General features: G+C 46.2%; 2 protein-coding genes across 2 annotated transcripts in view; one reads left to right on the top strand and one right to left on the bottom strand.

The window, feature by feature from the left end:
- Positions 1-15672, top strand: part of CLCN6 (Cl-/H+ antiporter 6) — a 105059-nt gene extending 89387 nt beyond the window's left edge. Inside the window, exon 24 of the mRNA XM_089658143.1 lies at positions 15374-15672. The gene's annotated coding sequence lies outside the window, so the exon portion shown is untranslated. The remainder of the gene's footprint in view (positions 1-15373) is intronic.
- Positions 15595-24528, bottom strand: NPPB (natriuretic peptide B). Its single transcript, XM_089658145.1, has 3 exons — positions 23123-24528; positions 20634-20892; positions 15595-15782 (listed from the first exon to the last, which is right to left on the bottom strand). The coding sequence occupies exons 1-3, from the start codon at positions 23240-23242 to the stop codon at positions 15760-15762; spliced, it is 402 nt and encodes a 133-aa protein (XP_089514271.1). The 5' UTR covers positions 23243-24528; the 3' UTR covers positions 15595-15759.
- Positions 24529-26845: the final 2317 nt, after the last annotated feature.

Genomic DNA, 26845 nt, shown 5'->3' with positions numbered 1-26845 from the left:
GCCTACATTTGCTACACTCCCTCTCCTTGTTAAACCAGTACCAGGTAGTGCAGATGTTTGACTATTGTTCCCATCGTCTTCTGATGCCTGCTAGAGCTGCCACCAACCACACAGTAGCTATCTTTACACCTGATTGAGCTGTCCAAATATTCAACTGATTTGGCAATCAATCTTTTAGGTATATAATTAGAGATGAGCGAATCGAACTTGGCGAAGTGGAATTCGTTTCGAAGATTAGGAAAAATTCGATTCGCGCCGAATCCGAAAATTAGCAGACTTCGGATGCGTGAATCGAAATTTTCCAAAAATGGCGGCGGCATGTGTGGCGACGGAGCGGGGATCTCTGGGAAGGCGCGCAGACAAGGCGCACTGACCCATAATGCATTCATTCATGACATGTGATCGCATTAGCCAATCAGCAGCCAGCCAGCCAGCACTGTGTAATGGTCGAGCTATAAATTGCGGCCATCTTAGAATTCTCCATTAGCCTCCGGTCATTCAAGAGAGACAGACCTCTCTGTATTAAGGACAGAGTTAGGGCCAAAGAGACTTTAGGGCCACAGAATCGTTACTTAGGGACACAGAATTGTTACTCAGGGACACAGAATCGTTACTCAGGGACAGACACAGAATTGTTACTGAGGGACACAGAATTGTTACTGAGGGACACAGAATTGTTACTGAGGGACACAGAACTGTTACTCAGGGACACAGAATTGTTACTCAGGGACACAGAACTGTTACTCAGGGACACAGAATTGTTACTCAGGGACAGACACAGAATTGTTACTGAGGGACACAGAATTGTTACTGAGGGACACAGAATTGTTACTGAGGGACACAGAATTGTTACTCAGGGACAGACACAGAATTGTTACTGAGGGACACAGAATTGTTACTGAGGGACACAGAATTGTTACTCAGGGACACAGAATTGTTACTGAGGGACACAGAATTGTTACTGAGGGACACAGAATTGTTACTCAGGGACAGACACAGAATTGTTACTCAGGGACACAGAATTGTTACTGAGGGACACAGAATTGTTACTGAGGGACACAGAATTGTTACTCAGGGACACAGAATTGTTACTCAGGGACACAGAACTGTTACTCAGGGACACAGAACTGTTACTCAGGGACACAGAATTGTTACTCAGGGACAGACACAGAATTGTTACTGAGGGACACAGAATTGTTACTGAGGGACACAGAATTGTTACTGAGGGACACAGAATTGTTACTCAGGGACAGACACAGAATTGTTACTGAGGGACACAGAATTGTTACTGAGGGACACAGAATTGTTACTCAGGGACACAGAATTGTTACTCAGGGACACAGAACTGTTACTCAGGGACACAGAATTGTTACTCAGGGACACAGAACTGTTACTCAGGGACACAGAATTGTTACTCAGGGACAGACACAGAATTGTTACTGAGGGACACAGAATTGTTTCTCAGGGACACAGAATTGTTACTCAGGGACACAGAACTGTTACTCAGGGACACAGAACTGTTACTCAGGGACACAGAATTGTTACTCAGGGACAGACACAGAATTGTTACTGAGGGACACAGAATTGTTACTCAGGTACACAGAATTGTTACTCAGGGACACAGAACTATTACTCAGGGACACAGAATTGTTACTCAGGGACACAGAACTGTTACTCAAGGACAGAGAATTGTTACTCAGGGACAGACACAGAATTGTTACTGAGGGACACAGAATTGTTACTGAGGGACACAGAATTGTTACTGAGGGACACAGAATTGTTACTCAGGGACAGACACAGAATTGTTACTGAGGGACACAGAATTGTTACTGAGGGACACAGAATTGTTACCCAGGGACACAGAATTGTTACTCAGGGACACAGAACTGTTACTCAGGGACACAGAATTGTTACTCAGGGACACAGAACTGTTACTCAGGGACACAGAATTGTTACTGAGGGACACAGAACTGTTACTCAGGGACACAGAATTGTTACTCAGGGACAGACACAGAATTGTTACTGAGGGACACAGAATTGTTACTGAGGGACACAGAATTGTTACTCAGGGACAGACACAGAATTGTTACTGAGGGACACAGAATTGTTACTCAGGGACACAGAATTGTTACTGAGGGACACAGAACTGTTACTCAGGGACACAGAATTGTTACTCAGGGACACAGAACTGTTACTCAGGGACACAGAATTGTTACTCAGGGACACAGAACTGTTACTCAGGGACACAGAATTGTTACTCAGGGACAGACACAGAATTGTTACTGAGGGACACAGAATTGTTACTGAGGGACACAGAATTGTTACTCAGGGACAGACACAGAATTGTTACTCAGGGACACAGAATCGTTACTCAGGGACACAGAATCGTTGAATTAAAGAGTATGTCAGACAACACGCAGAGGAGTGGCAGAGGAGGCAATGTTTCAGGAGTGAGCAGACTTGGCAGCAGAGGAAGGGGTCGAGGCAGCACTAGTCGCAGCCAGAGGCCAGTGCTCCCGGTGTCATCCAGCGGTCGTGTCTCCACCGACAACCCTGCCGTCATCGATTGGTTGGCTCGGTCTTCTTCCTCTTCCCAGGTCACCTCTGACACCTACAGCCAACGGTCGGTGGGTACGTCAGACACAACCGTTAGTTGGCATGGCCCGGGAGCAAGCCCACTGAAATCACGTGTCCTCTACCTGCCCCTGTCCTTTGGTGTTCCCTCACCAAGCGAAGTATCGCATGCTGTGGGCTCAGCCCCACTGTACAGTGAGGAAGAGCTAATAGAGGGCGGTCAGGAACGGGGGGAGACATCCGCCTCTTCAGCAGCCAGGCGAAGAAGTAGTGGCGAGGAGAGTGGCTCGGTAGCCGGTCTAGAGACAGGTCTGTCTCCTGACCCACACGCAGCCGAGGGGGCTAGTAGTGAGGCGGAGACCCTAATTGATGATGATGAGGCTGATCGCACTTGGCAGCCTCGTCGTCATCAGGCTATTGCTTCCGCATCATCAGGAGAAGAGGGTGCCAGCTTGGCAGCGAGCAAAACAGTCGGTGGGTTGCCCAGGAGGCAGCAGGGTCACAGCAGTGTCAGTGGAGGCAAACGGCCACGGAGTAGAGCACCAGCTCCACTGCAGCCTACCACCACGGCCAGTAGTGGTGCCGGTGTGCACGGAGGAAGTAGCAGTCAGCCAGTGAGGAGTAGCGGGGGCAAAGTTTCCTACTCAGCGGTGTGGCAATTTTTCGTCAAGCCGCCCGAGGAAGTAAACGTAGCCGTATGTCGACTATGTGGCCAGAAAGTCAAGCGTGGCCAGGGGGCCCATGTTGGGACTACAGCGTTGCGTCAGCATATGCAGCGTCGCCATTCGGTGGCCTGGGAAAACCGTGATAAAGATACGGCGGTTCTGCCTGCCCCAGCCCCCGCTCCATCACCCGCTCCGTTACTTGCTCCGTCACCCGACGTCAATCGCCCTCTATCAGCCAGTCAAGGCTCCAACACCTCTGCTGAGGGGAGTTGTCGCTCGTTGGCATCTTCCGCTCGTTCAGATGCTCCTTCTCCTGCTACTCCTCTTCACGGATTCCGTCAGCAGTCTTTCTTGGAATCCGTTTCCAAGAGACAACAGTTTGCGAGCACGCACCCGACGGTGCAAAAGCTGAACGTCCTCCTGTCCAAGTTGCTGGTGCTGCAGTCCCTCCCTTTCCAAGTGGTGGACTCAGCACCTTTCCGAGAAATGATGGCTTGTGCCGCGCCGCAGTGGAGAGTGCCAAGCCGGCATTTCTTCGCCAAAAAGGCAGTGCCAGCCCTGCATTCACATGTAGAAGAGATGGTGGGCCAGTCTTTGAGCATGTCGGTCTTTGCCAAAGTGCACGGCAGCGCCGACGTGTGGAGCTGTAACCACGGTCAGGGACAGTACATGTCATTTACGGCCCACTGGATGAACGTGGTTCCGGCACAGCCGCACCAGCAACTTGGACAGGTCACGCCGCTTTTGCCTCCACGTTTGCACGTCCTTGGTCCAGAAAAGATGTCCGCCTCTACCACCTCTTCTTCCGCCGTGTCCTCAGCCGCCACCCCCGTGCCAAGTCCCATTACCCGACCGGCATATCACATGTGCAGGGCGCAACGGTGTCATGCTGTGCTGCACCTGGTATGCCTTGGCGAACGTAGTCACACAGGGGAGGAACTTCTGAGTGTAATGAACAGAGAAATCGACAGATGGCTGTCTCCGCGCAAACTGAAAATCGGAACCATGTTGACCGACAACGGAAAGAACATGGTGTCTGCTCTGCGTCAAGGAAGGTTGTGCCATGCGCCATGCATGGCTCACGTGTTCAATCTGGTTGTCAAGCGGTTCCTAAAATCCACCATCCCACTGCAAGACATCCTTAAAATGTCACGTAAACTTTGCATGCATTTCAGCCATTCCTACACCGCAAAGCACACCCTCCTTGAGCTGCAGCGGCAGAACGGAATTCCACAGCATCGCCTGATCTGCGACGTTGCAACAAGGTGGAATTCAACCCTACATATGTTAGACCGCCTTTACGAACAGCGAAAGGCCATCACCGATTTCCTGATGTTACAAGCGGATAAAGGTACTCCCCTGTGTAACTTAGATGTCAGCCATTGGCAGCTCATGCGTGACACCTGCCGCTTGCTCAGGCCCTTTGAGGAGGCCACGCTATTCGTGAGTCGGCAGGACTATGGGATGAACGACGTCATTCCTCTGTTGCACGTCCTGGAACAAATGCTGTTAACAATGGCTGGTCAGGGTGCGGTAGACGTGGCGCACAGATCTCAACGCCACATGACCCCTGTGGGGGCAGGACAGGAAGAAGAGGAGGAGGTAGAGGAGGACATTGGTGCTCAGGAATTATTGAGTGAAATGGGTGGTTTTTCCACTCAGCGGACAGGAGTGGAGGAGCAGGAGCATCTGGTAGAGGAGGAGGAGGAGACAGAGGACCCAGACGCACCGTGGCAGTATGCTGTGGAGATGGAGGCAGGGAGTCCCTCGCATTCCTTGGCACAAATGGCCCATAGCATGCTCGGTTGCTTGCGTAGCGACAGCCGAATAATAACCATCAGATAGAGGGATGACTTTTGGCTGTCCACCTTGTTGGACCCTCGCTACCGTTCAAAAATGGTGGCCTTTTTCACACCTGCTGAGAGGGAGGCCAAAATAACGTACTATAAAAACCACCTATGTAGTCAGTTGGTCTCTGCCTTTCTGCGCCAACGTCCATCCTCAAACACTGTGGGCCCTGTGCGCTCGCGTTCCGCTGCCATGGCAGCAGGGGAGGGGTGGGGTGGTAGGAGCAGTGGCAGCTCCACCAGCAGCGGCTGCCTCAGTCTGCAGTCGATGATGAGTAGCTTTCTTCACCAGCGCAGTGAGGAAACTACTAACCAGCCGCAGCAGCAGCAGCATCAGGTGGACCTGGAGCAGGACCTCAAACAACAGGCTTGGGCCTACTTGGACAGCACCCTGCCAACCGAGGTAGACAATCCCCTTGACTACTGGGCAACGAAACTTGACCTTTGGCCCCAACTAGCTGAATTTGCCCTTGAAAGGCTGTCATGCCCGGCCAGTAGCGTGGCATCGGAGCGCGTGTTTAGTGCGGCAGGAGGTATTGTAACTCCGCGGAGGACACGACTGTCCACCCAAAGTGTGGAGAGACTCACGTTTGTGAAAATGAATCAGGCGTGGATTAGTCTGGATTTCAAACCACCAGTTCCTGACACAACTGACTAAATCCGCCATGAATCATGCCCCAAACATGTTATTATTTTTAACATAGGCCTCTGTATGGCCTTCAATTTAAGCTGCTTACGCTTCGCCACTCTGCCATGGGCCCCTGTACCGCCTCCTCTTGCTGCTGCCAGGTCCAGAGTGTCTCATGGGTCCCTGTACGGCCTCCCATTGCTGCTGTCTCCATCGCCACACTCTGCCATGTGCCACTTTCAGGTCTCCTCACACTGCTGGTGGGTTCCATTTTGTCGTAGGGTGCTGGCAGATTACGGGCCTCCCATTGCTGCTGCCAGGCCCGTAATCTGCCATGGGCCCCCGTACCGCCTCCTCATGCTGCTGCCAGGTCCAGAGTGTCTCATGGGTCCCTGTACGGCCTCCCATTGCTGCTGTCTCCATCGCCACACTCTGCCATGTGCCACTTTCAGGTCTCCTCACACTGCTGGTGGGTTCCATTTTGTCATAGGGTGCTGGCAGATTACGGGCCTCCCATTGCTGCTGCCAGGCCCGTAATCTGCCATGGGCCCCCGTACCGTCTCCTCATGCTGCTGCCAGGCCCGTAATCTGTCATGGGCCCCTGTACCGCCTCCTCATGCTGCTGCCAGGTCCAGTGTGTCTCATGGGTCCCTGTACGGCCTCCCATTGCTGCTGTCTCCATCGCCACACTCTGCCATGTGCCACTTTCAGGTCTCCTCACACTGCTGGTGGGTTCCATTTTGTCATAGGGTGCTGGCAGATTACGGGCCTCCCATTGCTGCTGCCAGGCCCGTAATCTGCCATGGGCCCCCGTACCGACTCCTCATGCTGCTGCCAGGCCCGTAATCTGTCATGGGCCCCTGTACCGCCTCCTCATGCTGCTGCCAGGTCCAGAGTGTCTCATGGGTCCCTGTACAGCCTCCCATTGCTGCTGTCTCCATCGCCACACTCTGCCATGTGCCACTTTCAGGTCTCCTCACACTGCTGGTGGGTTCCATTTTGTCATAGGGTGCTGGCAGATTACGGGCCTCCCATTGCTGCTGCCAGGCCCGTAATCTGCCATGGGCCCCCGTACCGACTCCTCATGCTGCTGCCAGGTCCAGAGTGTCTCATGGGTCCCTGTACGGCCTCCCATTGCTGCTGTCTCCATCGCCACACTCTGCCATGTGCCACTTTCAGGTCTCCTCACACTGCTGGTGGGTTCCATTTTGTCATAGGGTGCTGGCAGATTACGGGCCTCCCATTGCTGCTGCCAGGCCCGTAATCTGCCATGGGCCCCCGTACCGCCTCCTCATGCTGCTGCCAGGTCCAGAGTGTCTCATGGGTCCCTGTACGGCCTCCCATTGCTGCTGTCTCCATCGCCACACTCTGCCATGTGCCACTTTCAGGTCTCCTCACACTGCTGGTGGGTTCCATTTTGTCATAGGGTGCTGGCAGATTACGGGCCTCCCATTGCTGCTGCCAGGCCCGTAATCTGCCATGGGCCCCCGTACCGACTCCTCATGCTGCTGCCAGGCCCGTAATCTGTCATGGGCCCCTGTACCGCCTCCTCATGCTGCTGCCAGGTCCAGAGTGTCTCATGGGTCCCTGTACGGCCTCCCATTGCTGCTGTCTCCATCGCCACACTCTGCCATGTGCCACTTTCAGGTCTCCTCACACTGCTGGTGGGTTCCATTTTGTCATAGGGTGCTGGCAGATTACGGGCCTCCCATTGCTGCTGCCAGGCCCGTAATCTGCCATGGGCCCCCGTACCGCCTCCTCATGCTGCTGCCAGGTCCAGAGTGTCTCATGGGTCCCTGTATGGCCTCCCATTGCTGCTGTCTCCATCGCCACACTCTGCCATGTGCCACTTTCAGGTCTCCTCACACTGCTGGTGGGTTCCATTTTGTCATAGGGTGCTGTATGGCCTCCCATTGCTGCTGCCTCCACCGCCACACTGTGGCTCCACACTCTGGTTTTGGCCCCGTGACTGCCCAAATGAGTGAAGTGTGCAGTGATTCTAAGATCGACGGCACTCATCTGCATGTCATACTGACTGACAGTATTATTTCTCTTCCCCAGCAGACTCCAAGGCCGTTTAAATTAAAGGTACAGTGTTCTGCACTAATATAAAGGCTCTCTGAAGCCTAGAAACACCCTTTTTATAAGTTAAATTCGCAGCGAATATATTCGCCTCGTATCGAATTTATTCCTCGAATTCGCCGAATCAGCCGAATCGAATTTTTGAATACTTCGCTCATCTCTATATATAATAACATGCAGTCAGCAGGGCTTGGTAGGCTCCTTGGAGTTGGCACTGCATTTAATGCTCCCTGTGGCTCATCAAGAGAGATGTTTTGAGACCCTGCCATGTGGCAGCACGTACCTCCTTATCTAGACACTGGAAATGTTTCAGCCCAACACTGCTGGCTGTTTGGGCTTTTAGTATGAACGATCTGAAGTCTGTAATGGGGACTTAGATGGAAGAGACTTTTTCCTCTGTACATGGACGTGCTGGGTCCTCTTTAGTTTTTTCAAAACCTCTTAACATCCTAACACTATTCTCCCAGTCTTAATAAATATCGTACCAGAATGGCATATATAATTTTGGTAATTGTATTGATTCCTGTCAAACTCCCTTCTTTCCCGGGGTTCTCTCATTTTCTTTGTCCTTTCTTACCTGTTCTTTCTTCCCCGCTTTATTCTTCTGTGCATAGTGCCTACTCTAGGAACACTTTTTTATGATGGGCTTGATCTTTTTCATGCTAATCATGCTAGTGTAGCTAGAAAAACAGAATGCTATGGACATGCTCTTCGTAAATGTTATGTTGATTACTTCAACTGTAAACCCTGTTTTGCGCTCACTTCTCCCTTTTGGGTTCCTCTGGATGAACCCTGAACCCTTGTCTCTCCCTTCCCTACCCCTACCTTCCATTCTCTTTCTACTTCTTTTTTACATTGTTACACATGTAGTGGGGAAAGGTGTGATGTGCAGGGCAGGGTTGCTCCCCTGCATGTTTACCCAATTAACTCATTGGGTGCCAAGTTGGGTAACATAAGAGGGCTGCCCCAGTGTGTGGGTTCTTCTGGGCTACGCTAGGCACCTGTAACAGGATCACTGTATTACACATATGGGGTACCTTTACTGTTGTGCTGTTTTCACCAGTGCCCTGGGATAAGACTGAGGCTGCTGTGGTGGAATACTCAACTCTAATTTGGGCCTCTAATCTTACAGATGAATGTACACCATGTACACTTGCACCACAACTGTTCTCCAGTTAACTCTTGGGTTCCCGTGTAAATGTACATCCGTCCACTGATTTGTAATTAGGAGGGACACTGAGCCTTGTCCACAACCACCTGTCCAATGTTTTCTACTACCGTTCACAGTAGCAGAGTGGACCACCTCCACACGTGCACTTGACTTGACTCTTGAGCTTCTGTACTGCTGTACAGGATGAGGACCTCTGTGGTGTGAGTTTGTTTCCATTGCTATGGGAGGCACGAAACCATCTCTCTTGCTGCTAGAGGCTGATCCACATATAATAGGTACTCGTTACCAACAGGCTGCATTTACTGACCATAGACTTCAATTATCCATGGCAACCACTTGATATACTGCACCAGGATGACTCCTGTGTGCTGTCTCTTCATACCTCAATATTGTTAGTGACCCAACAGTTGTAGAACTGTGTTGGTTACCTGCATTGCACTCCTTTAAAGGACTTCAGACCAGGCAGAAGGCAAAGTTTCAATGTTTAACTTTTATTAAAAGTGCCAAAAACAGTCCTTTTCCTATGTCCCTAATCCCTAACCTTAACGCAGGCTATGTGCTGCCCTGGCATGCCTGCAAAGGTAGAATCCATGCAAAAAGGTCCATCAGTGGCATTTCCTAGTGGCTAGTGTCTCCAGGAAGAACCCCAGGCCTCGCTGACCTCCTACATCACGACAGGCTCACAGAAGTTAGCTTCAGGCTCCATGCCTTCAGGGCTCTGGGCTCTCTGCTCCAGACCAATGTCCCTCTTTTATATCACAGGACCACTGGGTCAGACCCAAAGAAACCCAACAAGCAAAAGACCCAAGAAAAACCCTCACCCTCCTGTCTGGGGTACCATGTAACTATCTCAATTGCAGCCCGCTTACACACATAATAATCTGTTAATTTTAACAGACTTTTAGATTTAACTTAAAATGTTTAATGTTAGCCAATGCATTTTGGGAATGAGTGGAGCAGCCCACGTATTTGATTAAAAAGTTTCTAGTAACAATTTGTTGACAAAATAAAGGCTTATTTTTTGGATTTTGAACACTTTTGCTCTTTCTGTGGGAATCACTTGGATCCTTAGATGACTGGGATTCCATTAAACTACATGTGCGTGTAAAGGCAGGCATCCCAATACTTTTGGCAATAGAGTGTATATTCCCCATAATGCCATAAAAAAAGAAAGTGTAGCAATATGGTAAGGCAAGAATAAAAAAATATATTTTTGTATGCATTTGTTCTCCCTGTACCTTCAACAAACAGTTGAGCTAGGGGGAGCTGGTGTTAAATTGTCAGTAAGGAGGACTGAGTAGTGGCCTGGGTGTAATAGCCAGAAGGTCAAATCTTGGTCAGGAGCTGAGAGGCTCTGCAGGCCAGCCCCTCTGGAATTTCTCCCTGCTCTAGTGCTTTGGAAGAAGGCTCTAGAGGCAGTGGGTGGATCTGAGGAGCGTCTGGCTGCACTCTTGAGGGACCTGCAGGAGCTGTTGGAGCCTGCTCAGTTGGAGGAGAGTTCCAAAGCTCAAGGACTGATTTCTGACTCTGGATGCAAGCCTGTGTGAAGATGCGTGTTGCCTGACTGTGCAGGACTATAGAGGGACCCAAATCTTCTCACTAATCCTAAGGTGGTAGTGCTACATATACTTTGGCTGGTCATTTAAGACAGTGGTGTTCTGCCCACCAGGTGGTTAGTGGGAGCCACATGAGGGGGCAGGTGGTCAGGATGGAGAAGTGGCCTCATTTGTTCAGCTCTTCATCTGAGATCTTCTGTAGAGGGACAGAACCTAACTAGGAGACTTAACTGTTTCAGTCTGTTGGCATGGACTTTGGTCCCTATCTGCTGGTAGCTTCACAGAAGGTGATACCAACAGTGATGAAAGGCTTAGTTGGAAATTAGAAAATGGTAGATATTAGGTTGCAGTGAGGATGGTAGATGTTAGGATTTGATGGGGAACAGAGGGAAAATAAACAATGGAACTTGCAGGTGTCATCCATTGTAGATATCCTAGGAGCTACTAACTGGCTTGTATGGTGGCACCATCATGAGAGCGCTTTTGTGACACAATGACCGTGTTTATATATTTGACCACATGGCTATATTTGGACAATTTACACTTGGGAGACCCCTTCCTGTCTGTTGGTCAGCAGGATTTTTTTTTATTTTAATGGATGGACACTGTTCATCGTGATTGATATGAATATGCATCGCTGGGTGATGTAATTGATGGTGGATGTACATAGTGGGACATTTTTTATTTCTTATTTGTTTTTTAAATAGAGGACTTGTCAAAAATTGTGTGTCTATTTATTGTTTGCTTTTTTGGTATGAATGAGTAGGGGTTATGTGTACCCCTTCCCCCTTTCCCCTTTCACATGGGGCCAGTTTCTGGGTACCCCTTTTTTGTAAAAAGAGCTTCCATCTTATAAGTCCTTTGCATGCAGACCCCAACAACCATTGAGCCAGGGTTGTTGCGAAGAGGCCCTTGACCTCACCCACATGGGAAAAAGGTGCTTTGCTAGGAAGGATTCCTCCTGGCAAAGTACCCCCCATCATGTTGGGAGCATGGGACTTGGTACGCTTGTACCCCCTCCCTTTACTTTCCTCCCAGGCTACATGCTCAGATAAGGGTCTGGTGTGGATTTTTGAAGGGGGACCACAGGCTTTTTTTTGCATGAGTTTCCCCCATAAAATTAATAAGTGGCATTGAAGAGGGGGCCAATGCTTTTTTTTTTTTTTCAATTGAGGTTCCCCATTGACATCTATACCAGACCCTCATCCAGGATAAGGGTCTGGTATATATTTTAGAGGTGCCCCCATGCTTTTTTTGTGTGTGAAGGTCGCCATTAACATCCATATTAGACCTTCATCAAGGATAAGGTTCTGGCATGGGTGAAAGGAATCCCTGGCTGGCTTGTTTGCAAACAGAAGTGGCCGAAGCTGCCATTTCACATCAATTTTACCAACACTTTTTTTTTTTTGTAAATGTCAGTGTTGCTGTAGTAGATTGTATACATCATACAGATTCATCACTTCACAGGCAGATCAAGGGATATCCCCTAGGCATGTTATTTACAGAAAGTTCGAATTCCTAATGTTGCCCTCAAATTTGTATTAAAAACTGCTCTTGGCAAACCTAATTTTCCTTTACTTTGGTATGTTCCCCAGGGCAGTGCCCAGTACCCTCCCCCCTGTTCCTGCGATGCCTTTTGTTCGACAATCCCTTCCCTATTATTCTAGAAAAATGTCCATTACTATTTTTAAACATTTGGCTCCCATTGACTTCAGTTGGGTTTAGATTAGTTACCCAAACTTCAGTAGTGTTTGCTGAACCCACTTTGAACCGAATCCTGGTATCTTTGGCTCATCCCTAGTCCTGATTTCCATATAAATATATCTCTAGTTATCACTAAAGTGTTCATCAGCAGGGGGAAGGAGGTCCGGATTCCACCATATAGATCTTTAGTTATCACTAGAGGGATCACCAGCAAGAGGAAGGAGATCTGACTCATCTAAACAGATCTTTAGTTAACACTAGAGGGATCACCAACAGGAGGAAGGAGGTCCGGATTCCACCATATAGATCTTTAGTTAACACTAGAGGGATCACCAACAGGAGGAAGGAGATCCTGATTCCACTATATCAGTCTTTTTCAACCTGGGTGCCTTCAGGTTTCTTCAGGGGTGCCTCAGCAAAATGTTTAAAAATTGCCCAAAAATTGGATCAAGCCTGCCTTTTAGTTACACAAAGTCATAGGTTTTCATTGTGCACCATTACAACTGTCCAGCCGTCGGCATCCTAACAACCAATGACGTCATCGGTTGATAAGGAGGACATCGGGTTCCTGCACAGCATCCTTGTTTGCCCCTCTCTGTCAGCACTGGGGTCACATTAGTGAGTGAGGGAGAGAAACATTGGAATACTAGTCAGTACCAGTGTGCAAATATGTGTTTGCTTTGGAAGAATGAATTACGTTAGGCGTCCTACATGTGTGGATGTTATTATGTTATGTAAAACTATTAGTTTCGTCTTTTGCATGTTAGAATGGGGTGCCTCCAGATCGTGCTTCATTTTAAAGGGTGCCTTGACTGAAAAAAGGTTGAAAGCACTGCTCTATATAAATCTTTAGTCAGACCTCATTTAGCTTGGACTATGCACAGTTCTGGAGACCTCACTTAAAAAAAGACATAAGATAGAATGAGTCCAGAGGTGGGCAGCAAAAATGGTGAAAGGTCTAAGGAATAAAACATGTCATGAGAGAATGAAGGAACTTAAAGGTTTCACTCATGTCCCCCTTGTCCTTATTTCCTCCAGGCTGTACATATAAAGTACATCAAGGGGGTGACTAGGGTCAGGAGGGCAGTATTTTCATTATGAAGCTAATATCAAGAACATGTGGACATGACCTCAGACTAGCAGGAGGAAAGTTCAAAACTAATCTTAAACATTTTATTCTACCAAAAGATTAGTTGGAATAGACTTCTGATGAGTGTGAATATAGTTTAGTGTATCAGCTTTTTTCATGGCCTTAAACACGGAAGGGGTACCATGTTTCAGTCTTCACTAAAGCTGAATATGAATGATAGTTTTCTTTAAAAGATTGTTCAACCCAAAACATATTCCTTTTTTTGGTAGATGCTTAACAGTTAAACCACCTTATCATATACAGTATCTTTCAGGGTCTCTGGTGATGAGATCTTTGCCAGGTCTACAGCTACTCATGTGTACCTTTATTATATAGGTAGGGTCAGATTTGCCATGTGCCTACAGGAGCCCTGCTTAATGGGGCAACCCTTCTGTAGGAGGTTTTTTTTTCAGACCTCTTCACCTGGGGCCGCCCATGTGCTAGAGGCCAGTGGTGGGGTGGTCCCTGGTTTGTAGCTCCTGCAGCAGGTTAAATTGACAGTTGGGGGTGATCGATGCAGAGGTGGAGGCAGTTACAAGCACCGATCTCCCTGTTTAGCTTTCCATGAACCAGCCACACCGATCATCCGCAATTGTGTTTCCTCAGGACCGGATTTAGGGGGGGTGTTGAGGTGAGCTAAGCCCCTCCAGATTTTAGCTGCACCCCCCCACACACACAGTGCTCAAAGCGCAGCAGCCCAGCCCCTCCCCCCATCCTCCCCGCCAATGGGAGAGGAGAAAGCCCGGATCTGCTTTGCCTCCCCCTGCGCATACACTCCAGTCCGTGCAGCTTCTGTGAAGGGGATGTGTGGGTGGGGAATTGTATACAGAGCAGCCAGCAACTGTGATGCTTCTGACTGAGCCAATGATCTGGGGACCATCAATGAGAGTCTTTCTTCCATTCCTTCCTTTCTTTCTTCCTCCCTTCTCTCCATCCTCTATCCATTCCCTCTCTCCCTCCTTCCCTTCCTTCCTCCCTTCCCTCCATCCTTCATCCATTCCCTCCCTCCCTCCTTCCCTTCCTTCCTTCCTCCCTTCCCTCCATCCTCTATCCATTCCCTCCCTTTCTTTCTTCCCTTCTTCCTTCCTTCTTTTCCTCCATCCATTCCCTTCCTCCCTCCCTTCCTTCCTTCCTTTCTTTCTTCCATCCTCCATCCATTCCCTTCTTCCCTCCCTTCCTTCCTTTCTTTCTTCCATCCTCCATCCATTCCTTCCCTCCCTCCCTCCCTCCCTCCCTTCCTCCCTCCCTCCCTCCCTCCCTCCCTCCCTTCCTCCCTCCCTCCCTCCCTTCCTCCCTCCCTTCCTCCCTTCCTTCCTTCCTTCCTTCCTTCCTTCCTTCCTCCATCCATTCCCTCCTTCTCTTCCTTCATCCTTTCCTTCCTTTCTTCCTCCCTTCTCTCCATCCTTCACCCATTCCTTCCCTCCCTTCCTTCCTTTATTCCTCCCTTCCTCCATCCATTCCTTCCTTCCCTCTTCCATTCATTCCTTCCCTCCCTTCCTTCCTTCCTTCCTTCCTTCCCTCCCTCCCTCCCTCCCTCCCTCCTTCCTTCCTTCCTTCCTTCCTTCCTTCCTTCCTTCCTAGAGAAAATAAAACTGTTTGCTCTAACTGCAGTGTGAGTTTGGCTTCATTTTGTTGGTGTATCTAAATCTGCAAGTGCATCTAACACTCCCATCCCCCCAGACTGACAACTCTGCTGTCCAAAAGTGCCCCCTGTGCTCCTTCATCTAGAGTGGGGGCACTCTAATACAGGAGGTGTGCTACTAGGCAGATTATCAGGTGAAAATAGAGGGGGAGCCTAAAAAAAACAAATGCGGCCACCAATGATTGGTAAGCTGGAATATAATATTTTTGGTTTTGGGTTTAATACTGCATTAAAGTGATGCTGGGATTGGGCAGGAGGAGGTCAAACGTTTTTCTGGCATCTTTACTTATCTGTAAACCTGCTGAAATCTATTTTATAGACACATTTTGCTCATTTGTGAAGTCTTTCAGATGTATTCCTTTTTCTTTTACCCAGGATATCGATAAGAGTAAGAATGGTTTCATGTAACATTGGAACCAGTGTCTTCACTTTGAACAGTTGATTTTCATTGGGCTCCTAATTCCTAATCAGGACGGATGTCTGCTGAGCCTTCTCCAGCCTTAAATGGTCGATATCACGGAACAGCGGCCTGCACCCACCCGCCAAGGCCAAACCCAGAGCTGACCATGTCACATCTGCAAAGATCACACAGCGCCTTTTGAAAGTGTACAATATATTTTTAATATGAACTATGAAGTGTCAGGATTTACAAATGCATTTATAAAACATTAAATAAATATGTATAAATAAATAAATAAATATGATCTGGTTTGTCATAAATAGTACAAAGAAATGCTTGGCCGAGTCCTCCTGGAGAGGGGTCATTGATCCTTCCTTCGGGATCCTGCGCAGAGAAAGGAGGAAATGTTTAGAGGGTCAGAGTCTGGGCTGCAGAATTTTAAAAGCAAACATTGTGATAAAACAGAACTCCGACCAGAATGTTTTTTGTTAGGTTTGTAAGTAGCTGAGATTTTTAAACATCTGTCAGGTTTCTATTGCTGGGATAATTTCCTGTCCTGGTCACACTTAAGGGGCTACTTATAAAAAATTCCATGTTTGAATGATTCACACAGCCATCACAAATAATTGTCCTGTTGTGTCTAATATCAATAATTACTGATTGCCAGCTCCATCTACTGGCCATAATGTGGTATTTTCCAGAAATACTTCAAGCAGGAAAATACTGCATTATTTATTTATTTCAGGTACTTATATAGTGCCGTCAATTTGCGCAGCGCTTTACATATATATTGTACATTCACATCAGTCCCTAACCCTCAAGGGGCGTACAATCTAAGATCCCTAACTCACATTCATACATACACATACTAGGGCCAATTTAGACAGGAGCCAATTCACCTACCAGCATGGCAACTAGATGGAGATGACTGATTATTCATGATGACTGTGTAAATGCTTGAAGTTATTTTTTTTGTAGCTAGACCCCTTTGTGTATCAGCGTATGATTGCTGATGAATCTTCCATGAAGATCCTGTTTCAGGCTCTTCCTATTTTAGGGTGAAAACCTGCTGTCCCTGTCTTCCTGCTGTGCTCCTGTGTTGTCACCCTGCCACATGGACTTCTCAAGGTGACCGTTTCAACATATATGATTGACAGCATACTGTTGTCTCCATCAGGAACCCCAGCCTGAGAAATGCCCTGCAGCCATTGCTGAAGTGTGTGTAGTCATCAAGTGGCTGCAAAGAGATCAGCAGCACCGAGATGCAAGAAAGGATGGAAAAAGTACAAAAAACAAAAAGCCCAACATAACAAATGTTTATAAAGCAGGGTGCTTTACCAAACTAGATATTCACTCAGCATTTTTACCTACTTTATCACCTTCATGCCGCCGACTCCTGGCCCTTTAAGGGCCGGTTCACACTATAGAAATGCAGTCCAGATGCGTTTCTGCATGCGTTTGTGGTGCATTCCGGTGCATTTTTGATGCGTTTTTGTTAATTTTTTTCCTCTGTTTTTCTTCAATTTATATAGAGACATGTGCATTCTGGTGTGTTTTTGGTGCGTTTTAATATGTTCTAGTTCAGTTCTGTGCAGAAAAAATGCAGCCTGTTCTACTTTTTTTTCTGTAACCGGAATGCACTGGAACTGCAAGCACTAATGTGAACTATAACATTGACAGCAATATAACCTATTTTCTGTGTATTTTGGATGCAGAAAAGAAGCAACTGAAATGCATGTAGTGTGAACTGGCCCTAAGAGCTTTGAAATGCTGGAAGGTGGAGGCGGGCACTTAGGTCATGTGAACGCTGTGATTGGCTGGCACAGTGGTCACATGATCGAAAAGCTCCCGATCGCTAGTATCCATCGGCAGCTGCCTATGACTGTGCGCAAAATAAGCGTAATCTTTCAGCTAAAATGTGCAGATTAATATTCAAGAGCAGGGGCGTCCCTAGGGTTGGTGTCACCCGGTGCGGTAACACTTGGTGACACCCCCTCCGACGATCCCCGCAGGATGGCTCAGATCTGTGGATTGAGCATAATGGATCGGAGTCCGATCCATTATTCTCCCCAATCCACAAATCCATAGGTTGGCATGCAACCTATACGAGGTGACACCGGACCCGCTCCACGAAAAGGTAAATTGTAAAGCAAGCCGATGATCCCCGGGGACTTACCTTTTCTTGGAGCAAGTCCAGTGTCACCACATGCGGTAGGTGTCACCCGGTGCGGTGTGCACCCCCTGCACCTGCCTAGGGACGCCCCTGTTCATGCGTGCTAACATTTTGGGGCAGAATTTTGTTTAGGGTTACTTTTAGGGATTATGGTGATTTTTATAGTTAATCTTAGGTTGGGTGAATGTTTAGGATCTGGGCTGAGGTCAGGAGTTAACTTTAGGAAGATTAGGGTAACCTCTAAATGTAGAGATTAGGTTTCCTTTAGCAGTTAAAACCGGGGGTTAGATTCAGATTAAGGCGGTATGAAATTCAAAAACAAACATTTATTGTATTGCAGTTTATAAATTCTTAGACGTGATGGCTGCTTTAGTTTTCTTTTTTCTTTTCACCTGGTGATCCTGCCAGTAAGTCTGTTATTTTTCAACAGCGCAAGCTGTCCTGCAGAGGGTTGAGACAAACTGTTTAACACTGACAGGGGTGCTTACATTGACCAGCTGTCATTTATTTCTATAAAACCTTTAACCCAAAAGGAAAAAAAAACGCTGTAACTGCTTAGAAAGTATTAGTTGAAGTTTGGTTTTAATTTGTTAGTATATCTAAATCTGCTAGTACATTTAACACATCCCTTCCCTTAGACTGACATAGTTACATAGTTAGTCTGGCTGAAAAAAGACAAAAGTCCATCCAGTTCAACCATTAAAAAAAAAAAAGTTATAATCCTACACCCACAGTGGATCCAGAGGAAGGCAAAAAACCCAGCAAAGCATGATCCAATTTGGTCCTGCAGGGAAAAAAATTCCTTCCTGATCCCTCGAGAGGCAATGCTGTTGTCCAAAGGAGTTTCTGTTGCTCCTTCATCCAGAGTGGGGGACACTCTAATACAGGAGGTGTGTGACTGGCCAAATCACCAGGTGAAAACAGAAGGGGGGGGAAAGAAAACTAATGCAGCCACCATATCTAATGACTGGTAAGCTGCAATATATTACATTTTTGGTTTTAATTCTGCTTTCAGGATCTTAGGTTTAGGGTTAACTTAAAGGTTCGTGTTGAGGAGCTGAGCTGACATTAGAAGCCAATGCCAAGTTGGAATTGTGGGTTAAATTTAGGGGATAGGTTCATTTTAAAGAACTGAGCTGAGGCTATAGGTTCCATTTAGGGGTTAGGTTAATATTAGGGAGCTGAGCTAAAAATATGGGTTAGGCCACTTTCACACATTGCCAAATCACCATTCACATGGCCAATCCACAGCATGGGTTTAGCCACTGTTTTTGTGCGGGTCACCCAAGGTGGGACATTCAGAGCTGGGACAAAGGGTGGGCAGCAGGGGCGGCTAACCTGGGCACTGTGGTACATGAGGTGGGGGGGCACCTCAAGGAGTTGGGAGGGGATTTGTGTTGGGAGGGAGAATTTGGGGGACGGCAGGGGGTATCAATTATTCTAGGAGTGGAAATTGGGGGGCAGGGGGGTGCTTGGAGTTGTGCTTTGGGGGGATTTGTGTTGAGAGGGAGGATTGGGAAAGAGGATTTTTGCTAGGAGCTGGGATTTGGGAGTTTTGTGCTAGAAGAGGTAATACGGTTGAGGGGGGGAAAGGATATGTGCTAAGAGGGGAATTTTGTTTGGGGGGGGGAATTGTACTTGTAGGGATGATTGGGGAGCATTTATCCTAAGAAGTTAAATTTGGGGGGGATTTGTGCTAGGAGGGGGGATGGGGGGATTTGTGCTAGGAGAGGGGATGTGTACTGTGAATGGAAATTTGAGGGTATTTATACCAGAAGTGATTTTTTTTGGGGGGGTCGATATGTGCTTGGGGAATTTGCAGAGAGAGAGGTTTGAGCTGGGAGGGAGGATAGGGGGCAAAGATTTGTGGTGGGGGGATTTCAGCCGGGGAGGGGGGCAATTTGTCCAGGGAGAAGGAGGAATTTATGCTTAGGGGGTTTGCATGCACATTAGTGTTCAATTAGTCTTTTTTGGGGGGGGAGATTTGTGATGATACTCAATGCTCATACATCTTAGGGGGTGGGGTGCAGTTTATGTTCACCCTGGGCTCTAGCTGCACTGGTCCTATGGACTTTCAGGTTTTTGGTGTGTTTTCTGAATCAAAAGCGCATCAAAAGCCCTGCATACTGCATCTATATTGTGCTTCCAGAAAATGTGCCAAAAATGTGGGACATAATATAAAGTCTATGGGAAACTGCGGGTACACCTGCACAGCGGCCTACCCTCAGCACAGCAATGTGAAAGGGGCTTTAAATGTAGGGGTTTGGGGAATGTTAAGGAGCTGAGCTGACATTATGGGTTAAATTTAGGGGTTCAGTTGCAGTTAAGAAGTTGCCTGAAAGTTTGGGTTATATCTCTTAGATTGTAAGCTCCAAGGATCAGGCCCTCCTAACCCTCTTGTATTGAACTGTATTGTTGCTGTATTGTCTCCCGTTATATTGTAAAGCGCTGAGCAAACTGTTGGCCCTATATAAATCCTGTATAATAATAATATATAAATCCTAAATAATAATAATATATAAATCCTGTATAATAATAATATATAAATCCTGTATAATAATAATAATAATATATAAATCCTGTATAATAATAATATACAAATCCTGAATAATAATAATAATAATATATAAATCCTGTATAATAATAATAATAATATATAAATCCTGTATAATAATAATATATAAATCCTGTATAATAATAATAATAATATATAAATCCTGTATAATAATAATATACAAATCCTGAATAATAATAATAATAATAATAATATATAAATCCTGTATAATAATAATATACAAATCCTGAATAATAATAATGATAAATGTAAAGGTTGGATTATCAGTGAGAAGCTGAATTTAGGTTTCTGGTTTACGATTTGGGGTTAGATTCATGGTAAAGAGCTGGATTTAGATTTGGATTTAGTTAGAAGTTAGGGTAAGGAGCTTGGCTGAGGTACAGGGTCCTCTTTAGGGGTCAATTAGAGGTGTTCAGGCTGAGGGAATTGGTGAGTAAATGTGGGCCCCATATAACCCCCTCATACAGAATCCATCCCACTGTCTTACCATTGCAGCCCATCCCGCTCACAGAGTCGATTCTGTCAATCCGCCTCCCAAAGCAGTTGGAGCCCCTCGTCATTTTCTTATTGCGTACTAACGGTAACCCTTTGAGGATTGTGTTGCTGAGGGGGAATGCGTTGCGGTTGGTGACTTCAGTCTCTTGCAGGGGGGCTCCGCCATCGTTCGGTCTCTGTACGTGTTCTTCCATAGATTCAGGACTTCCCTCTAATCTCTCCAGCTTCTCCTCCAGTCTTCCCAGTATAATCTGGGTACAGGACAAAACAGAGCAAAGGGTTAGCTGTAACTTCTGCCCTGCCAAAGTATGACCCATCTGCTTTTTGTCTGTCACCTGTGTGAGAAGGCTCTGATAGAAGCTGCTCCAACAACACTGTATACCTGGAAGTTTTTTGTTGAACATTGACAAGTAAAATTTCAAGAAAAAATCTGTCATGCCTTACTAATTTTAGGAGTCTATCTCAGGGGCAGACTGACAACTCATGGGGCCCCAGGGCAATAGGGGATCATGGGGCCCCTGTGTCCTTGCCCAAACTCAAAAAAGCCTATGAAAAAGGTACCAGGGGCATCTCATGGGGCCCCCTACTGACCCCGGGCCCTCGGGCACTGCCCGAGTCTCCAAATGGTCAGTCCGCCCCTGGTCTATCTACAACTCTAGACATTTTGCATGCACCCAACCAGTATGGTCTGGGTACAGGACAGACAGAGCAAAGGGTTAGCTGTAACTTCTGCCCTGCCAAAGTATGACCCAACTACTTTTTGTCTGTCACCTGTGTGAGAAGGCTCTGATAGAAGCTGCTCCAACAACACTATCCCTGGAAGTTTTTTCGTTGAACATTGACATGTAAAATTTAAAGGAAAAATCCGTCATGCCTTACTTATTTTAGGAGTCTATCTACAACTCTAGACATTTTGCATGCACCCAACCATGTGTTTTGTCTACAGTTCCCATGTGATGAAAAACAAAATGTGAACATACATAGTGGAATCTTTACAGCTCTGTTCAAGCATAACAGAGCAAAGCAAATAACAGAAGAAGTTTTCAAAGTTAATCATTTCCCTCCCTGGCAGGGGCAGACTGACCATTTGGAAACTCGGGCACTGCCCGAGGGCCCGGAGTCAGTAGGGGGCCCCATGAGATGCCCCTGGTACCTTTTTCATAGGCTTTGTAGAGTTTGGGCAAGGACACAGGGGCCCCATGATCCCCTATTGAGGGCCTGGGGTCAGTAGGGGGCCCCATGAGATGCCCTTGGTACCTTTTTCATAGGCTTTTTTGAGTTTGGGCAAAGACACAGGGGCCCCATGATCCCCTATTGCCCGGGGGCCCCATGAGTTGTCAGTCCGCCCCTGCTCCCTGGGTTAGGTTAGCCAGATAAGTGTATTCAAACAGATTTTGCTTAAGGACATTTTGCCAAATTTTGTAACACGACGCACTGCTATGAACTGCTGTGGGTTGCCATGTGTTGCAACACAAGTGTGCATTGGGGCGGCATTCAAAATGAATAACACCACAACGCATATAACATTAACATACTTGTTACACCATGGAAGTGTAAAAGTGCCCTTAAAGGTTCCAAATTTTCCAAATTTTAGCACAGAGCAGATCCAAAATGAGGCCTCCAATCACACCTCCACTTGTTGTATCACTACAATTTCCAGCATGCCACTATATTTGCAACACAGGAGTAAGGCTGGATTTAACTGAAATTATTAATTCCCTGAAGCCTTGGCAAAATTGGGGGATCTCAGCAAAATTTTGATATTTTGTTGAAATGAATTGGAGTCAAAGGGGCTAGCAAAATCTAGGGGGGGCACAAAAAGCCACAAATAAAACAAACACTACATGAAATTATCTAACCTAGCCTAAATACAACCCCCCCACCCCCCAAAAAAAATTCCTTTAACTAAATACAAAAGTATTTTTTTTTCTAATAAGTTTCACCTCAATGAGCGAGGCTGAGAGTTACGACCATGGCAGAAATGGCAGATTTTTCACCGTAAAGTCAATTATCTTCTATTCACAATAATCCTTTGAACCCTCTAGCAACACAGGGTGACCCCCCCTAGACATCTCCCTCATTTGCATTCTCTACAATGTTCTGCAGTTGGATGAGATATAAACTTGCTGCTTGAGTATTAATCTGATGTAACGCAGCCTGGGAGCTCAGCGAACCATGTGTTTCTTCTAACCGGTGTGGGGCTAACCCTGGTTGACTGATACATCCGCTGCAATACAATTATTTGTCTTGTAAATTAAACAGGGGGGGGGGGTTAACCACCTGCTACTAAGCAGTTAAAAACCCTCCGGTGCAGCCGAGCCCTCAGATGTTCTCCGTCGGGCTGTTAGCCAATAAACAATGACACTTTAATCGCACTTCTCTGCTTTTTCTGCAGCTACAGATAGAGAAGGCTACACTATCCTGGGCTAACAAGTAGCTTACAGGAGCCCCAACATCAGGAATCAGGAGGAAAAGGCTCACCTTGAAGGAGTCCAGGTCGCTGTCCATGTCCTCCTCAGTGATGGGATGTGCTGTGGAGGACTGCAGGTGGAGATAGACCAGAAGTAGGGAGCTGCAGAGGAGGTAAGCCTTCCACTCCATGGTGATGATGATGAGGGGTAGAGGCACTGATGTGTATCAACAGCAAATGTCCTGTCTTATGTGCTGGGCTCTGTGTGTAGAGAGATCTGACCCTCTCTACGTCTACACTGGCTTTTATCCCTGGTTTCCTAGTACCCTGCACTCTCTGTGTCTACTGGTACTCTCTACAAGTCTATGTAGTGCCACTGGTACCCTTTGCCAGTCTTTAAACTCCTCCTGATACCCTCTACTAGTCTATACTCCTCCTGATACCCTTTACTAGTCTATATACTCCTGCTGGTATCTTCTGTTAGTCTGTAAACTCCTCCTGATACCCTCTACTAGTCTATACTCCTCCTGATACCCTCTACTAGTCTATACTCCTCCTGATACCCTCTGCTAGTGTATACTCCTCCTGATACCCTCTACTAGTCTATACTCCTCCTGATACCCTCTACTAATCTATACTCCTCCTGATACCCTCTACTAGTCTATACTCCTCCTGATACCCTCTACTAGTCTATATATTCTTCCTGATACCCTCTACTAGTCTATACTCCTCCTGATACCCTCTGCTAGTCTATATATTCTTCCAGACACTCTCTACTAGTCTATATATTCTTCCTGATACCCTCTACTAGTCTCTACTCCTCCTGATACCCTCTGCTAGTCTATATATTCTTCCAGATACCCTCTACTAATCTATACTCCTCCTGATACCCTCTACTAGTCTATATATTCTTCCTGATACCCTCTACTAATCTATGCTCCTTCTGATAACCTCTACTAGTCTATACTCTTCCTGATACCCTCTACTAGTCTATATATTCTTCCTGATACCCTCTACTAGTCTATATAGTCCTCCTGATACTTTCTTCTACTCTATATACTCGTCCTGGTTCTCTATACTAGTCAATAAACTCCTCCTGGGACCTTTTACTAGTCTTCATATACCTCCTGGTACCTTCTACCAGTCTATACACTCCTCTTTATTACCTTAACTAGTCTTTATACTGCTCCTGGTACCCTCTACTGGTCTTTATTCTTCTCCTGGTAACCTCTACTAGTATCAATATCAGTCCTTCTATTACAGTACTTTCTGTCAGTCTATTCTCTCCTCCTGGTACCCTCCCAGGACTCCTGGCAGGTCCCTCTGTAGGTCTATTCTCTCCTTCTGGTACCCTCCTAGGACTCCTGGCAGTACTCTCTGTCTCTAGGTGTTGTGCTTGCTCTTTCCTCTGCCTCCTTAGCCCTCTCTCATATATACCCCTGTACAATGACCTGAGCTGGGATGGTGTGTGCACCCTTATCTAGACACATTCCCCAAGCTGCAGGCAACTGTCAATGACAAATTTCCTTATGAGGACCTCTTTTGCCTGTCTCAGGAATGTACAGCCCCCCAAATGATGACTCTACAGGTCTGAATTGAATTCCTCATGCCAGATACACAGACCAGGTACAGATCTGTCCTAAATCAATGCTAAATTTGGACACTTCCACCCTCCGCTGTCTTAAAAGGAAAGGACTTTTTTTTAATCTCCTGACAAAAGTAATTAATTCAATTTGTTTCACAGCTTTTGGTCATATTTTTATTTGGGCAGCCTTGTTGTCTTTGCTGATGTCCATAGGTTGGTCTGCGCTGTAAGGAGTGATTAATGAACTGTTATTTAATCATTTGTTCTATGAAGTGTCTGAACACCATGTTCAGGTACAGTGCGAGCCTGGAGTGCCGAATGGACTGTCCTCCCTGCAGAGGATTCATGGATTTCTGTGAGGGGTTGTGAAGCTGAAACACGACCAACAGTCCAAACCAGAGTTAATGTGCAGCACTTCTATGAAAGTTGCCTGGGATAGATTTCCAGAACTTCTGGACTGAGTGATTTATTTCATTGTGTGATCAGCCAAATCTCAGAACAAACTTTTCAGCCAATATTTCATACACAGAACAGAAACACTTCATATCAGCCAAATGTAGACAGACAGACAGACAAACAGACAGACAGACAGATAGATAGACAGACAGATAGATAGATAGATAGATAGATAGATAGATAGATAGATAGATAGATAGATAGATAAAGTGATAATAAATAGATAGAAGATGAATACTGTAGACATAAGATAGATATATAAAATGTTAGACAGAAGATAGACATTGTAGACATTAGATAGTTGATGGATACTGCAGATTTAACATAGATAGATAGATAGATAGATAGATAGATAGATAGATAATAAAAAAGATAGAAGATATATATTGTAGACATAATTGTATAAAGATAGATATGAAATAAACAGAGAAATAACTAGAAAGACAGATATATATGACATAAAAGAAGAATAGATAGATAGATAGATAATAAAAAGATAGATAGAAGATAGATATTGTAGACATAAATGTAGATGAATAGATAGATAGACACTATACATCTGGACCTCTTTGCTGCCTTTGATAAGGTTGACCACCCCCTCCTCCTCCTCCTTTGGTCTTCATTGGGTCTCATCCTACCTATCTCACTGCACCTTCAGTGTCACTTGCAACTCTGCTTCCCCCTCTTCTGTTCCTTTCTTTATTGGGGTCCCCCCAAGGATCTGTTCTGGGAGGACCCTGGCATCCAACGCGTTTCGAATGCTTAACACGGATTCTTCTTCAGGGATATGATACCACTCTATAATAGTAATAAATAATCACTTTTAGCAAACATTATCAGAACTATTTAGCACTGAACCAAACCATGTAAGGTAGAGAACTTACATAACCACCACAGATATTCAAAGAGAAGTGTCTCACTATGTCAGGAGATGACGTGCAAAGAACACAGGTGCCACATCACAACCACTGCCATAATAAAGTGTACATACAGATGTAATAAAATATGTAATAACAGATAATAAAGAGCTAAAGATACAGGAGAACAGCATCAATATAAACCAATGGTGTGTGTAACATAATAGAAATACATTTCATAACTACACATCCCCTTGTTTGATATTGGTAGAGGCATTATATATATTTCATAAAATATATATTCATAAAATGATCATAACAATATATACACCCCTTTCTGAGTGTTTTGGGGGACCATCATTCCAATTAATTTTGTTGTCTCCCATCAATTAGTACTACATAAGGAGGCATCAAAACTATTGAGACCAAACACGATCCAATGTAAAGACTCAAGTGTTGTACAATTAACTACTGAAGTTCAGAAAATAAGCATGAATATCAATATTCATTGCCCATGCCTTTTTCAACTCACCAATGATTGCAAGGAAATGGAATAGCATTCCTCCAAAAATCAAATGTATGGAATGAATAATTCAGCTAGATTCTAGCAACCTTGCCTGGCTACTCTAATGATGGCCTTTTATAGAGTCAATAGTGGGTGTGGTGTTTGTATTTCCTCCCAAGAGCAGAACAAGTCCACTAGATGTATAGGGAGGAAGATGGCGCCCATCATGTGGTCCCCGGCGTTCTTCACAACTGCGCATGTGTGAGCACGCTATGCGCATTGACGTCACATCCGGAATGACGCACTTCTGGAGACCGTGTGGGAACCATACTGGAGACCACCACCAACATGGAACAATAAGGCCTGCACACAAGGTGCATGAGAACAAGGG

Source organism: Staurois parvus, unplaced genomic scaffold, assembly GCF_062004578.1.
Source record: "Staurois parvus isolate SC_StPar_1 unplaced genomic scaffold, SC_StPar_1.0 ptg001053l, whole genome shotgun sequence".
Taxonomy (NCBI): Eukaryota; Metazoa; Chordata; class Amphibia; order Anura; family Ranidae; genus Staurois; species Staurois parvus.
The sequence above is the reverse complement of the archived record's forward strand: the minus strand, read 5'-3'. Positions and strand labels throughout refer to the sequence as shown.